Source organism: Podarcis filfolensis (assembly GCF_964270895.1).
Source record: "Podarcis filfolensis genome assembly, chromosome: 12".
Taxonomy (NCBI): Eukaryota; Metazoa; Chordata; class Lepidosauria; order Squamata; family Lacertidae; genus Podarcis; species Podarcis filfolensis.
The window spans coordinates 54,474,169-54,488,873 of NC_139614.1; the positions used below are offsets into that span (position 1 = coordinate 54,474,169).

Below are 14,705 nucleotides of genomic sequence, written 5' to 3' on the forward strand. Positions count from 1 at the left end.
TCCAGAGAAGCGGACACAGAGCAATGGATCCAAACGACAAGAAAGAAGATTCCACCTAAACATTAGGAAGAACTTCCTGACAGTAAGAGCTGTTCGACAGTGGAATTTGCTGCCAAGGAGTGTGGTGGAGTCTCCTTCTTTGGAGGTCTTTAAGCAGAGGCTTGACAACCATATGTCAGGAGTGCTCTGATGGTGTTTCCTGCTTGGCAGGGGGTTGGACTCGATGGCCCTTGTGGTCTCTTCCAACTCTATGATTCTATCATTCTATGATTCTACTAAAATACAATAACCTATTAAACACTATTCGCCTTATCCACGGGGGGCGCCACCACCGAGAAGGCCCTCTGCCTGGTTCCCTGTAACTTGGCTTCTCGCAGCAAAACTGCCAAAAGAAGAGACAGTCACAGGTGGTTTTGAGAGCCTCTGAGAAGCAGTTGGATCCAGCAATGCAGTTGTCTTTGAGGAACAGCTGGAGGGGGGGGGGAAATCTCTCCTTCCCTCTCTCCTCCTGCTCGATATCGTATAGGCGCTGCTTAATTAAATTATTTGCTTTACTGAAGCCCAGTGTTAGGAACTGTGGTGGTGATAAACCAGAAAAGTAAAGCTTTCGGTTGACAATTTTAGTCTAAGACCTCACGTGACAATCTTGCAATACTTGCGATCAAGTGAAGATGCCCGGGGGCCAGGATTGCACCAGACATTTCTACAATATGAGGATCCTTGGATCTGTGCTGTTTTCATGCACTAATACTACAGCCTGTAGCATTCTGTCAGTTCTATTTAATCTGCACAATCGGAATGAATTTCCGGAACCAAAACGCTTTTTCTGTGCGGCCTGAGCAGGGAGCAATGTTATAGCTAATTGTTGTCTCTTGTCTTCCCTTACCCCACCCCACTGCCCTGCTCACAGTTGTGAAGAATATTCTTACGTTATGAACGGTCCCTGTCACCATTAAGAAAAAGAGGTCGGAACAGGCCAATATATTTTCAGACTGTCCCTGGGTCAAGTGATTTATCTTCTTAAGTTCTCAAAGTTCTTAACCTAGCCCAAGGTTGTCATCTGAAAGGACGTGGGTGGCGCTGTGGTCTAAACCACTGGTCCTCTTGGGCTTTCTGATAGGAAGGTTGGCGGTTCGAATCCCCGCGACAGAGTGAGCTCCCGTTGCTCTGTCCCAGCTCCTGCCAACTTAGCAGTTTGAAAGCACACCAGTGCAAGTAGATAAATAGGTACCACTGTGGTGGGAAGGTAAACGGCATTTCTGTGCACTCTGGTTTCCATCGCAGTGTCCCATTACGGCAGAAGCGGTTTAGTCCTGCTGGCCACAGGACCCAGAAAGCTGTCTGTGGACAAACGCCGGTTCCCTTGTCCTGAAAGCGAGATGAGCACCGCAACCCCATAGTCACCTTGGACTGGACTTAACCATCCAGGGGTCCTTTACTTTTACCTTTTTACCTGTCATCTGAACTAGCCTGATGTTGAACTGAATCAATCACAGTCACTCATCCTTTGAAAAAGTAGGCTTTAGTCTTGCCCCAAAATGGCACCATACATTCCGTTTTGGCGACTGTAACCTTGGTTTAAAGGAGCTGTTTGTTGTTGTTGTTGTTTAGTCATTTAATCGTGTCCGATTCTTCGTGACCCCATGGACCAGAGCACGCCAGGCACCCCTGTCTTCCACTGCCTCCCGCAGTTTGGTCAAACTCATGCTGGTAGCTTCCAGAACACTGTCCCACCATCTCGTCCTCTGTCATCCCCTTCTCCTTGTGCCCTCTATCTTTCCCAACATCAGGGTCTTTTCCAGGGAGTCTTCTCTTCTCATGAGGTGGCCAAAGTCTTGGAGCCTCAGCTTCAGGATCTGTCCTTCCAGTGAGCACTCAGGGCTGGTTTCCTTCAGAATGGAGAGGTTTGATCTTCTTGCAGTCCATGGGACTCTCAAGAGTCTCCTCCAGCACCAGAATTCAAAAGCACCCATTCTTCGGCGATCAGCCTTCTTTATGGTCCAGCTCTCACTTCCATACATCACTACTGGGAAAACCATAGCTTTAACTATACGGACCTTTTACAGATAGGTAGCCGTGTATCTGAAGAAGTGTGCATGCACACGAAAGCTCATACCAAGAACTAACTTAGTTGGTCTTTAAGGTGCTACTGGAAGGAAAAAAAAATTTTTATACGGACCTTTGTTGGCAAGGTGATGTCTCTGCTTTTTAGGATGCTGTCTAGGTTTGTCATTGCTTTTCTCCCAAGAGGCAGGCGTCTTTTGATTTCGTGACTGCTGTCATCATCTGCAGTGATCGTGGAGCCCAAGAAAGTAAAAACTCTCACTGCCTCCATTTCTTCCCCTTCTATTTGCCAGGAGGTGATGGGACCAGTGGCCATGATCTTCGTTTTTTTGATGTTAAGCTTCAGACCATATTTTGCGTTCTCTTCTTTCACCCTCATTAAAAGGTTCTTTAATTCCTCCTCACTTTCTGCCATCAAAGGAGCCGTTTGGCGCCTAGCTTATACAGTGGTACCTTGGTTTATGAACTTAATCCGTTCCGGAAGTCCATTCTTAAACCAAAGCATTCTTAAACCAAGGCTTGCTTTCCCATAGCAGTGGGGGACACAATTTACAAATAGAACACACTCAACATGTTCCGCTTCCAAGGCAAAGTTCACAAACCAAAACACTGACTTCCGTGTTTGCAGCGTTCTTAATCCAAGTTGTTCATAAACTAAGCCGTTCTTAAACCAAGGTACCACTGTATATCTGAGTTTCTCACACTGCATAGGATCATTGCAGGGATTAACATGAACCATTCACCCCTTGGAGAAAAAGATGGGAGATTAATGCAATTAACCGGCAAATTTCTAACCCTGATTGCAATGCGGTGTGCTTGGCATTTACAAAGACCTGGACGACAGTGTGCAGGGTGGTCTTAAGGCTCATATCTCTTTAAGGCTCCCCAGCCAGTTGCTTTATCCTGGGTTAGCTCAAGGTCACGGTCTTGTGCTTCCTCAAACTTTACCAGCCTGCCAAAAGGAAAAAAAGAAATAACCGGGAGCCAGCAAACCAAAGGTTAACAGTCAAAGCCTGAACACCTGGTTGCGGGGAGTGGGAATTGCAGAAACCTGTCTGGGGCTAATCTGCTTGGAACAGGGCCGCCTTCTGTTTTGCAAACTCCTCCGAAACATGCAAGCTGTTAGGAGAGGGAGCAGACCCCCCAAACCACCTCACAATCACACACACAAAACATGCAGGAGAACAGGATTCTTGCCCTTGCCTCCTTGTAATTTTCTGCTCTGCTTTAAGAGGGCCTTGCAATAATTAACTATCTCCAGATGCAAGGCTAGCCAATTAATTTTCTTTGTTTTTGGCTCGGGGGCAGAGGGGAGGAGATATTTCCACGAGAGGCTCTTGCTGTTAGAGAGGAGAGATTGGGGGGGTCTCTCCACCCACACACTCCTCCCCCCCAACTCTGCGCTGTGCAAAAAAGTATGGACCCGATGATTCCTTGTAACATGATTCGTCTAACTCCGAAAACAGAGCGGAGTGACAGGGCAGGTTTCGGCTTAATTGGAACAGGCTTATATTTTATTTTTTATTTTTTGGGATTCCAAAGCAGGCGGGGAGTTTCGGGATGGGGGCAGGATGCTTCCGCAGAGCAAAGAACACGGGCGTTTTTGTTCCACACACTCTCTCTCTCTTTGGGATGGAAAAAAGTTTGGCGTCTGCCAGCTGTGAGCCTTCGCATTTGCAACCGCCCAGTTCTGGTCTGAGAGAGGTGTGTCGGTGTGTAACATGCCTGCATTCCAAAGTTTATTAATAGAGACCCTCCGGGGGTGGGGGGCGGGGAGGCTAGGAAGAAGAATTGCCCCACAGTCTCCAAAGTTCAGGGGTTGGAGCCTGGCTCTCCCAGCAGGCCAAAGGGTACGCGGCGAGATCGGTTAATCCTCCCAGCAGATCAAGGAATCAGCAAATTCCTGGATCCCAGGAAACCAAGGTCTTGCTAAAAAAAAAATTGGGTTTAGAGGTTATTTTCCTGCAACTTTTTTTGCACACCGGATAGTTAAACTGTGTTATCTGCAAAAGGTGTGCAGTGGGACCTCGGGTTAAGAACTTAATTCGTTCCGGAGGTCCGTCCTTAACCTGAAACTGTTCTTAACCTGAAGCACCACTTTAGCTAATGGGGCCTCCTGGTGCCACCGTGCAATTTCTGTTCTCTTTATATATATATGTGTGTAATTTTTGATTGATTTTAACATATAAATTATAAAATGTACCACAAAACTTATCACTTATACAATCTTTTTAGACTTCCATCAGCACCTCTGGTGATCCAACGTTTTAACCACTTCTTATGCATTTCTTAACTTTGTATTGCCTTTAAATCTCTTAACAAATCATCCTTCCCCTTTTCCATTCTTGCAATAATTCCATTAATACTCCTCACAAAACTTCTTGCAAACCTACAAACGTTGTCTGATCTTCACAAATACTTTTCAAATAGTCCATATATTTACTCCAGTCTTCCGTGAATTTCTGGTCCCGCCGGTTCTGAATCCTTCCTGTTAGTTTATATAGTTCTGCATAGTCCACGTGCAATTTCTGTTCTCATCCTGAAGCAAAGTTCTTAACCCGAGGTACTATTTCTGGGTTAGCGGAGTCTGTAACCTGAAGCGTCTGTAACCCAAGGTACCGCTGTACTGTGGTCACCAACTGGAAAGGTTTTTTTTAAAAGGGCCATAGAAACACATGGAGAATAATAAACTAGATGACCATGAGACTCTTAATCTCAAAATTGTGGGTTCAAGCCTCAAATTGGGCAAAGAGATTTCTGGGTTGCAGCTGGTTTGACCGATGTGATCGCTTCCAGTTCTATGATTCTACCATTTAGGAGGCAACTAACACAATAGGGACGCGGGTGGCGCTGTGGGTTAAACCACGGAGCCTAGGACTTGCTGATCAGAAGGCCGGTGGTTTGAATCCGGCGACGGGGTGAGGGAAGGGAGTATTGAAAGGAAACAGCTGATCGGAGGGATCGGAAGAGAGATAAGGGGCGTTAGGGGAGGCTGCCTGGGAGGGGGGAGGTAAAAGCCCATGGATCCTCAGGATTTTTACATTGGGTCACCCCAAATTCACCATCAGATCACATAACATGTCCATGGCTACAGCCTGCACCAAAACAGTCACGCATCCACTGTTTCATGGGGCCGCAATGGCGCAAAAACGTGGTTACAAAGCACGGATCCACATGGATCCTCAGGATTTTTGCATCGGGTCACCCCAAATTCACCAGCAGATCACAAGTCTGTGGCCACAGCATGAACCACAAAAATCATACATCCATTGTTTCGTTCAGAATATTTTTTTTTCTTGTTTTCCTCCTCTAAAAACTAGGTGCGTCTTACGGAGCGAAAAACACGGTATTTCCGGTGGGAAATCGCAGTGCAAAATTGCGGCGCCCAAAAATGGCCACCGTTCTCTCGTGAGAAAAAAACGGGGTGTCCCAGTTTTCAACTGGGATGATTGCGGGGGCTGTGGCTTTGTGCCATGGAGATACTGGCCGCAGGTGTGGGACTCTATCCCGTTCTGTTGGCCCGACTCATCACGTCCACGCATCTCGCTTTCTACCCTCTCCAGGTTTGGGCCCGCCAGCGCTGCGAAAACGGGCGCTTCACCTCCGCCGGAGATTGCTGCGTCCTTTGCCCCCCAGGTTTTGGGGTGGCTGCTCCTTGCGGGAGCGCCAACACCAAGTGCGAGCCATGTCAAGAAAGTAAGTGGCAGAGGAATTATTATTATTAATTATTATTTATACGCCGCCCATCTGGCTGGGTTTCCCCAGCCACTCTGGGCGGCTTCCAGCAAAATATTAAAATATTCACCAAATATTAAAAGCTTCCCTAAACAGGGCTGCCTTCAGATGTCTTCTAAAAGTCAGAGAGTTGTTTATTTCCTTGACATCTGATGGGAGGGTGCCACCACCAAGAAGGCCCTGTGCTTGGTTCCCTGTAACCTCACATCTCGCAAGGAGGGAATCGCCAGAAGCCCTCAGAGCTGGACCTCAGTGTCTGAGAGAGCAAAGCCTTCTGCTATGAGCCAACTAGATAAATTACGTAGGCAAATCAATATGGGGAAAGCGAAATGTCCCTTAGAGAAGGACCTGACTTATTTCACTTGAAGCTTGATTCTGTTTTATCTGATGTTTTAATGTGTTGTAAACAGGGTGGATTTGATTTAAATCAAATTGATTTAAAGCACAATTTAAATCACTAGACAGTAAGACTCGATTTAAATCATTTTTATTTTTTTGCAGAAAGACTCTTTCTTGCTGGTATAATCTTAATATTTTACAAGCAGAGATTACAAACTCATAAAGATATGTATAACACAATAATTTGTTACAAAGATTTTCTCTTTTTCACTCGACAATAGTGTTGATCCTTATAACTTATCAGCTTGCAAATGGAGACTCAGTTTCAATCCTAGAGCAGGAGTCAATTATGGATTAGAAGCCAGGTTTGTAATCTCTGTTAGGATCTGTAATCTTTATTTGAGTTTGTAATCCTTGTCAGAATACATACTTTTGAATGGGTTAGTTTTTGTTACGATTGACTATTGACTTGTGAGTAGGGACCACTCCCACTACTGAAACTTTCATTGGCCTGAGTTCTTGGTGTGCTTTTTTCTTGGTACATTCACCATATTTTTCGCTCTATAAGACGCACCAGACCACAAGACGCACCTAGTTTTTGGAGGAGGAAAACAAGAAAAAAAAACATTCTGAATCTCAGAAGCCGGAACAGCAAGAGGGATCGCTGTGCAGTGAAAGCAGCAATCTCTCTTGCTGTTCTGGCTTCTGGGATAGCTGCGCAGCCTGCATTCGCTCCATAAGAGCCAGTGTGGTGTAGTGGTTAAGAGCGGTAGACTCGTAATCTGGGGAACCGGGTTCGCGTCTCCGCTCCTCCACATGCAGCTGCTGGGTGGCCTTGGGCTAGTCACACTTCTCTGAAGACTCTCAGCCCCACTCACCTCACAGAGTGTTTGTTGTGGGGCAGGAAGGGAAAGGAGAATGTTAGCCGCTTTGAGACTCCTTAAAGGGAGTGAAAGGTGGGATATCAAATCCAAACTCTTCTTCTTCTTCATAAGACGCACACGCATTTCCCTTTACGTTTTAGGAGGGAAAAAGTGAGTCTTATAGAGCAAAAAATACGGTAATAACAAGAACTCCTACTTATTTAACATTAGCCTTCCTCTCTCCGCCACAGGTGTGACGTTCTCCTCCGTCGCCAGCGCCACGGAGCGTTGCCAGCCTTGCTCCATGTGTCCGGGCCACGCGCTCCTGTTGGATGCTTGCACCCCTGCCCACGACACGGTCTGCACCGCCAGCTGCCCCCGGGGGCATTACCTCCCTGCTGGAAACGGGACCCAGGGCATCGGGCAGTGCCTCCCTTGTCAAGTTTGCCCCGAAGGCTACGGAGCCACAAAGCCCTGCGGCCCCAGCAGCGATGCCGTGTGCCAGAGGTGCCCGGATGGCTATTACTCGGAGTCGAAGAGCTCGCTGGAAGCCTGCCAACCCTGCCGGCAAGCGTGCGGCAAAAACGAGGTCATGATCCAGGCCTGCACCCCTCTCTCCGACACGCTGTGCATGGGTAGGTACATAGGCGAGATGGGAGAAAGGTCAAGCTAGTTTTATTTTATTTAGGGTGCCTCTCTGCCCTCCGGGACGCGGGTGGCGCTGTGGTCTAAACCACAGAGCCTAGGGCTTGCCGATCAGAAGGTCAGCATTTCGAATCCCCACAACGGGGTAAGCTTCTGTTGCTGGGTCCCTGCTCCTGCCAACCTAGCAGTTCGAAAGGACACCAGTGCGAGTAGATAAATAGGTACCACTCCGGCAGGAAGGTAAACGGTGTTTCCATGCGCTGCTCTGGTTCGCCAGAAGCGGCTTAGTTATGCTGGCCATATGACCCGAAAGCTGTACACCGGCTTCCTCGGCCAATAAAGCGAGATGAGCACCACAACCCCAGAGTCGGCCACGACTGGACCTAACGGTCAGGGGTACCTTTACCTTTACCCAGCCCTCCAGATTTTGCCGAAAAGATTTCCGTGCTCTAGGTTTGGCAGAAGTGAGCTGGATGAAGGCGCACTTTCACCACTGCAGAACATATGAAAGGACCAGGATAGAATTTGTTTTATTCATTCATTCGTTCCAAAAAAAAATTTTTTTCCTTAATAGTTCTTATTTGATTTTACAAATTCATTCACACTCATAATCACAAATAATAAAAATTACACAAGATTATTCGGAATCTCAAGACTTCCCTCTGTGGGTTCTTTAGGTAACTTTTTTAAACTGCATGTTATAAGTCCATCTAATTTACAATCCTCCATTGTCTCCAAAATCTATGTATCATTGCAGGAGTTTTTTAAAACCTGCCAAAGAGTTCAAGTGTTTACAGTGGTCTTTCAAATGTGATATAAATTTGTCCCATTCTTTGTTGAAGTTTTGATCCGCCTGGTTTCTGAGTTTCCCAGTTAATCTAGCCATCTCTGTTTAGTGCAATAATTTCATAATTATAGGACTCGTTCGTTTAAAAATTCTGTTGTGGTCCAACCTACGGCAGCTCACCCCAGTGATAAAAACTAGTTTTCTTTTGCAGTGGGATTATTATTATTATTCATTTCATTTCTATACCGATTTATCTTTTAAAGGAAAAACCTCAAAGCCGTTTGCAATGCATGAAAATGTCGTGTAAAACAATCCAGAGCAAAACAAATTCACGCTTCAAGAGAACTATTTCAGATCCTTCTCTAAGTGACAATTTGGTTTCCCCATATTTATATGCATGCTTAATTCATAGAGCTGCCTCATAGCAGAAGGACACTCAGAGGGAAGTGTGGTGTAGCGCCTCCTCCTTCTTTATATAAAAAATTATTTAATTTTCAAATTTACAAACAATCATCAAGCAACCCAAAACAAAAAGAATTCCATGATTTCCCATGGACTTCCCTCCTCCCCTCGTGGATCAGGCTGGTGTCCCATCCTGTTCTGACAGGGGCCAAGCAGGATTCTGAAAAGCAGGATTCGAACACAGGACCCCTTTCCTGTTCTGTGGTTTCGAGCAACTCGCACCCAGAAGCATTTCTGCTGCCAACTGTGGAGGCAGAAAATTGCCATTCTGGCCAGTAGCTTTCAATAGCCCTCTCTTCCATGAATTTCTTATTTAAATCCTTGTTTGGGGCTACAGCTACCATCAGCTGGCCATCATCCCAGACACCTGGAGGGCGCTGACTTGGGGAAAGCTCCCCATGGAAGACTTGTACTGTTTTGGGGGGACAGGGGGCAGATGGGGGTGGGGGACTGAATGGGGTAACTGTGCCGCTGAAGGACCAGGTGTGCAGCCTGGGAGTCATTCTGGACTCACAGCTGTCCATGGAGGCGCAGGTCAATTCTGTGTCCAGGGCAGCTGTTTACCAGCTCCATCTGGTATGCAGGATGAGACCCTACCTGCCTGCGCACTGTCTTGCCAGAGTGGTGCATGCTCTGGTTATCTCCCACTTGGACTACTGCAATGCGCTCTACGTGGGGCTACCTTTGAAGGTGACCGGAAACTGCAATTAATCCAGAATGCGGCAGCTAGACTGGTGACTGGGAGTGGCCGCCGAGACCATATAACACCGGTCCTGAGAGATCTGCATTGGCTCCCAGTACGTTTCTGAGCACAATTCAAAGTGTTGGTGCTGACCTTGAAAGCCCTAAACGGCCTCGGTCCTGTATACCTGAAGGAGCGTCTCCACCCCCATCGTTCAGCCTGGACACTGAGGTCCAGCTCCGAGGGCCTTCTGGCTGTTCCCTCCCTGCGAGAAGCCAAGTTACAGGGAACCAGGCAGAGGGCCTTCTCGGTGGTGGCACCCGCCCTGTGGAACGCCCTCCCATCAGATGTCAAGGAAATACAGTGGTACCTCAGGTTAAGTACTAAATTCGTTCCGTAGGTCCGTTCTTAATCTGAAACTGTTCTTAACCTGAAGCACCACTTTAGCTAATGGGGCCTCCTGCTGCTGCCACGCTGCCGGAGCACGATTTCTGTTCTCATCCTGAAGCAAAGTTCTTAACCTGAGATACTATTTCTGGGTTAGCGGAGTCTGTAACCTGAAGCGTCTGTAACCCGAGGTACCACTGTAAACAACTGTCTGACTTTTAGAAGATGTTTTATTGTGTTTTTAATATTCTGTTGGGAGCCACCCAGAGTGTCTGGGGAAACCCAGCCAGATGGGTGGTGTAGAAATAATAGGTGATGATGATGGTGACTTTGCTGATTTGGGCATCCATCTTGCTGCTCCTATAGGAAAACTTTCCCTTGAGGGAGGAGCGCTTGTGTCCACCGCCGCCGTGAACTTCGCTGCTCTTGCTCTCCCGCAAGGCTTTTCAAGCTTTGTTTCGGAGCTACAGTTGCGGTTTTTTGTCTGTGAGAACAGAGTCTCCCTGGGTTGCGGCTAATCCACCTTTTGTCCGCTGCTCCTGCCCCTAATCCTACTCTGGCTGTCTCTCTCTCACATCTTCCTTGCTCAATTCACCCTCCCTGAGCACCCTGCTGTCCTGAGAAGGCTGCGATCCCTCGCGGTGTGCGGATGGGAGAGTTTTGGTGGGGTGGAGGCCTCCATGGCAAGACCGCAGAGGTTTCCACGGCGGACCCCCCCTCCGTCTGCGTGTTCGTTCAGTTTTTCGCTCCTTAACGTTCGCCGCCTTTTCGAACGGCGTCTCTCTCCTAGCTGTGGGGCTGGGGGCGGTTTTGTGTGTGGTTTGGTGGAGAGAAGGGGGGAGAAACAGGGCTGTGAACGAGTCCCGAAATGAGACAGGGCCCTTGTGGGATTTGCCGGGAGGACAGAAAAGAACAGCAGGGGGAATGAGTCTCCTATCGACAATATTGTAGGAATTATCCCTGTCGTTCCCCCACCCCGATATATATTCAGTTTTTCAACAGCATCTCTGCAAACCCCCTCCCCGGATTTTCTGTCCTCTCCAACTCAGCCCTGGTTTTCTCACTCCCCTAAACTTGAAATTTATTAATGGCGTTGAAAGAGGTTTTGCAACCAAGCTGGAATCCAGTGTTTCGGGGACACGACCCAAATTCCCTGACAGAGCAGCTGATTTGAATGTAGAAGGCCCCAGGCTAAGCCCCAGGTGTCTCCCTGTTGTTGTTGTTGTTGTTTAGTCGTGTCCGACTCTTCGTGACTCCCTGGACCAGAGCACGCCAGGCACTCCTGTCTTCCGCTGCCTCCCGCAGTTTGGTCAAACTCATTCTGGTAGCTTCCAGAACACTGTCCCACCATCTCGTCCTCTGTCGTCCCCTTCTCCTTCTGCCCTCCATCTTTCCCAACATCAGGGTCTTTTCCAGGGGGTCTTCTCTTCTCATGAGGTGGCCAAAGTCTTGGAGCCTCAGCTTCAGGATCTGTCCTTCCAGTGAGCACTCAGGGCTGATTTCCTTCAGAATGGAGAGGTTGGATCTTCTTGCAGTCCATGGGACTCTCAAGAGTCTCCTCCAGCACCATAACTCAAAAGTATCCATTCTTCGGCGATCAGCCTTCTTTACGGTCCAGCTCTCACTTCCATACATCACTACTGGGAAAGCCATAGCTTTAACTATACGGACCTTTGTTGGCAAGGCGATGTCTCTGCTTTTTAAGATGCTGTCTAGGGTGTCTCCCTAACAGCTGGGAAAGCCTCGCGGTCTGAAAGCCTGGGCATTTGGCGCTGGAGCCAGTCAATGCAATATTGGGTTGGATAGACTAAGGGTTTGAGTTACTTTTAAGCTGTCTTCCTGGGGGCTGCTGTGAGGATATTTTTTGAGTTAGATCCTTTATTAGGCATAGCAAACCACACATTATCAAACAGACACTGTATACAAATTGTGCAAAATACGAATTCAACATAACAAGGTTTGTCCCAGTCATATCTTTGACTCCAGAGAAAATCAATTTGCATAAATAATGCAATACAGCACTACCGAATCCCCGATCAATTAAGAACCACTAATTCTCTTTATAATGGCTCAATCTTTCTACACGGACAGCACTCAAAAATCCAGCCACTATTAAAGTAATTTGATCATTCCTGTCCGAAAACAGGTCCTGAACCGTTGGTAGCATAGAAATCTGCCTATTAAGTTGTAAGGCCTCTATAATTTTCTCCTGGCATAAATGCCAAAATCACAAGAAAAGAAAATAGGCTCCAAAGTGTCAGGTTCCTGTTTACTACACTTGCAGAGACGCTCTGATTCTGGGAGAGCTAAATATCTTCCTCTCGCTGTGAGGATATACAAACCAGGAATTGGCTCTGATACCAGTTGCTTAGTGGAAGGGCAGCTGCCTTGCATGTAGAATGTCCCGGGTTCAAAACATTGTATCTCTTAGGTAGAAGAATGTCAGCTGGTAGTGCCGGCGAATACTTTTTTGGGGGGTGAGGGCCTTAGATCAGTTGCAGAGCGGCACTTCCTTGCCTGCAGGTAAAGGTAAAGGGACCCCTGACCGTTAGGTCCAGTCGTGGCCGACTCTGGGGTTGCAGTGCTCATCTCGCTTTACTGGCCGAGGGAACCAGCGTACAGCTTCCGGGTCATGTGGCCAGCATGACTAAGCCGCTTCTGGCGAACCAGAGCAGCGCATGGAAACGCCGTTTACCTTCCCGCCAGAGTGGTACCTATTTATCTACTTGCGCTTTGACGTGCTTTCGAACTGCTAGGTTGGCAGGAGCAGGGACCGAGCAACGGGAGCTCACCCCGTCGCGGGGATTCGAACCGCTGACCTTCTGATCTGCAAGTCCTAGGCTTTGTGGTTTAACCCACAGTGTCACCTGTGTCCTTGCCTGCAGAACACCCCAAATTCAATCCCTGGCCTCTGCAGGCAAGGCTGGCAATGTTCTCTGCCTCCCAAACATTTCTCAGGGCGTTGGATCTTTGGTCAAAAGCGTCTTTCCACTTTCCCGGTGAGTAGACCCAAAGTTGCTTCCGCAAAGGTGCGGCGATGCAGAAGTCCTTCCAGATCCCCAGACCCTGAATTTTGCCGGATGTATCAACCATAGAATCCTAGAGTTGTACATTTGGAAGGGACCCTCAAGGATCATCTAGTCTAACCCGCTGGCAATGCAGGAATCGTAGCTTAAGGATCCCTGACAAATGGCTGTCTAACCTTTGTTTGGAAAGCTCCGATGAAGGAGAGCCTTCCCAGGTTACGAGGTTCTTCCCTCAGATGGAAAATCCTCGGTCCTGCTTTTTAAATTACTATGACATTCATACCCCACCTTTTCTCTTAAGTAGCTCAAGGCGGTATACTTTGTCCCCTTCTGCGTTTTATTCCTACAACAACCCTGCGAGGTAGAAAAGATTGATCGGCTCAAGGTCATGCGGTGAGCTTGAGCGGAGATTTGAACCCCGGTCTCCCAGCGCCCTAACCACATTGGTGTAACCTCGCCACCGCTTGCTTTAGATGACAAATCTTGCTTATTCTTGCAAAGAAAAAAAATAAACTCGCCTGCTACATTTTGGCAAGCTCTTGCTCAGAATGAGAAGAAAATGTCTGAAAGCTACTATAGAAGAGAGCTTCTTTTATTTTGAGAAAATAGCCTGAGCTTTACAGCAATCCCCCCCTCCAATCCCCCAAAATGCTTTCATTTTCTCTGTTTCTCTGAAAGAGAGAACAGATTCCCTTTCTTCACTTCGCTTTGGCAGAGACAACTGTCAGATTGTCTCCTTTGGCTGTGAACGTCGCAAGCAAAGTGCGCTAGGGCACAGAGGCAGAAGAAGCGAGGCCAGATGGCTTTGGGTAGAGGTCTGGACATGGTCTTCATGATCGCTGGACTGTTGCCATTCATACTGTAGATTTTGGGATAGACGCATAGCTGTCAACCGTCCCTTATTTGGTGGGAAAGTCCCTTATCCCAGTGCTGTGTCCCGCTGCTCTCCCTTACTGATGATGTCCCTTAAATTTCCCGGGTTTCAAAGGAAGCAGCTCCTCTCCCTCCCTCCCTGCCGGCCAGAGAGGAGGGAGGCTCCAACTGTGTTGCTTGGCTGCGTTGTTCACCCGATAAGAAGTCTAAGAACGACTGGGGGGTGGAGCTTGCATGCCTTGTGCCGATCAAATCGGCCGCGTTGCCTGGGGACTCGCCTTTGCTCAGCGCTTCCCAGCGGAGAGGTGACGGTGGTTTTCCTTGCTGCATCCCCTTTGCTGGGTTGCTGCACTGTGGGAACCACCGCTTGAGGCTTCGTTTGGCTGCTGGCCGGGCTTTCTGCCTTTGGCTCGGAGGGGCTCAGAAGTTGAACATACCTGTGTTCGGAAAATCCCTTATTTTGGCTGCTGATCCCTTATTTTCGAGGCTGCTGGTCCCTTATTTTCAAATCTGTAAGCTGACAGCTATGGATATACAGAATAACGGCCACACTCAAAGCCGAGATGAGGAACCTGTGCCCCCTGTCCCGGGCATCTCTGGACTACAACTCCCATCATCGTGCTGATTTTGGGATAATGGCAGAGCTGGCCCTACCGCTAGGCTCCCCACAAAGCTATTTTTCGACTTTCCCTACAGTTTTAGATCAGGATCACACAAGAAATCCCTCTTGGACAAAACACAGAGACATTAGTGCGCTTCCAGGGGCATAGCGGTCAACTTACAGATTTGAAAATAAGGGACCAGCAGCCTCGAAAATAAGGGATCAGCAGCCAAAATAAGGG

General features: G+C 47.9%; 2 protein-coding genes across 2 annotated transcripts in view; one reads left to right on the plus strand and one right to left on the minus strand.

Annotated features, from left to right (window-relative positions):
- Nucleotides 1-14,705, minus strand: part of LOC310746227 (cathelicidin-related peptide Oh-Cath-like) — a 520,941-nt gene that overhangs the window by 179,869 nt on the left and 326,367 nt on the right. The window lies entirely within an intron of this gene.
- LOC310746132 (tumor necrosis factor receptor superfamily member 16-like) overlaps nucleotides 1-14,705 on the plus strand; it is a 47,405-nt gene that overhangs the window by 19,289 nt on the left and 13,411 nt on the right. Inside the window, exons 2-3 of the mRNA XM_083579911.1 lie at nucleotides 5,628-5,760; nucleotides 7,253-7,636. Of these exons, the coding sequence (XP_083436037.1) occupies nucleotides 5,628-5,760; nucleotides 7,253-7,636 (517 nt within the window). The remainder of the gene's footprint in view (nucleotides 1-5,627; nucleotides 5,761-7,252; nucleotides 7,637-14,705) is intronic.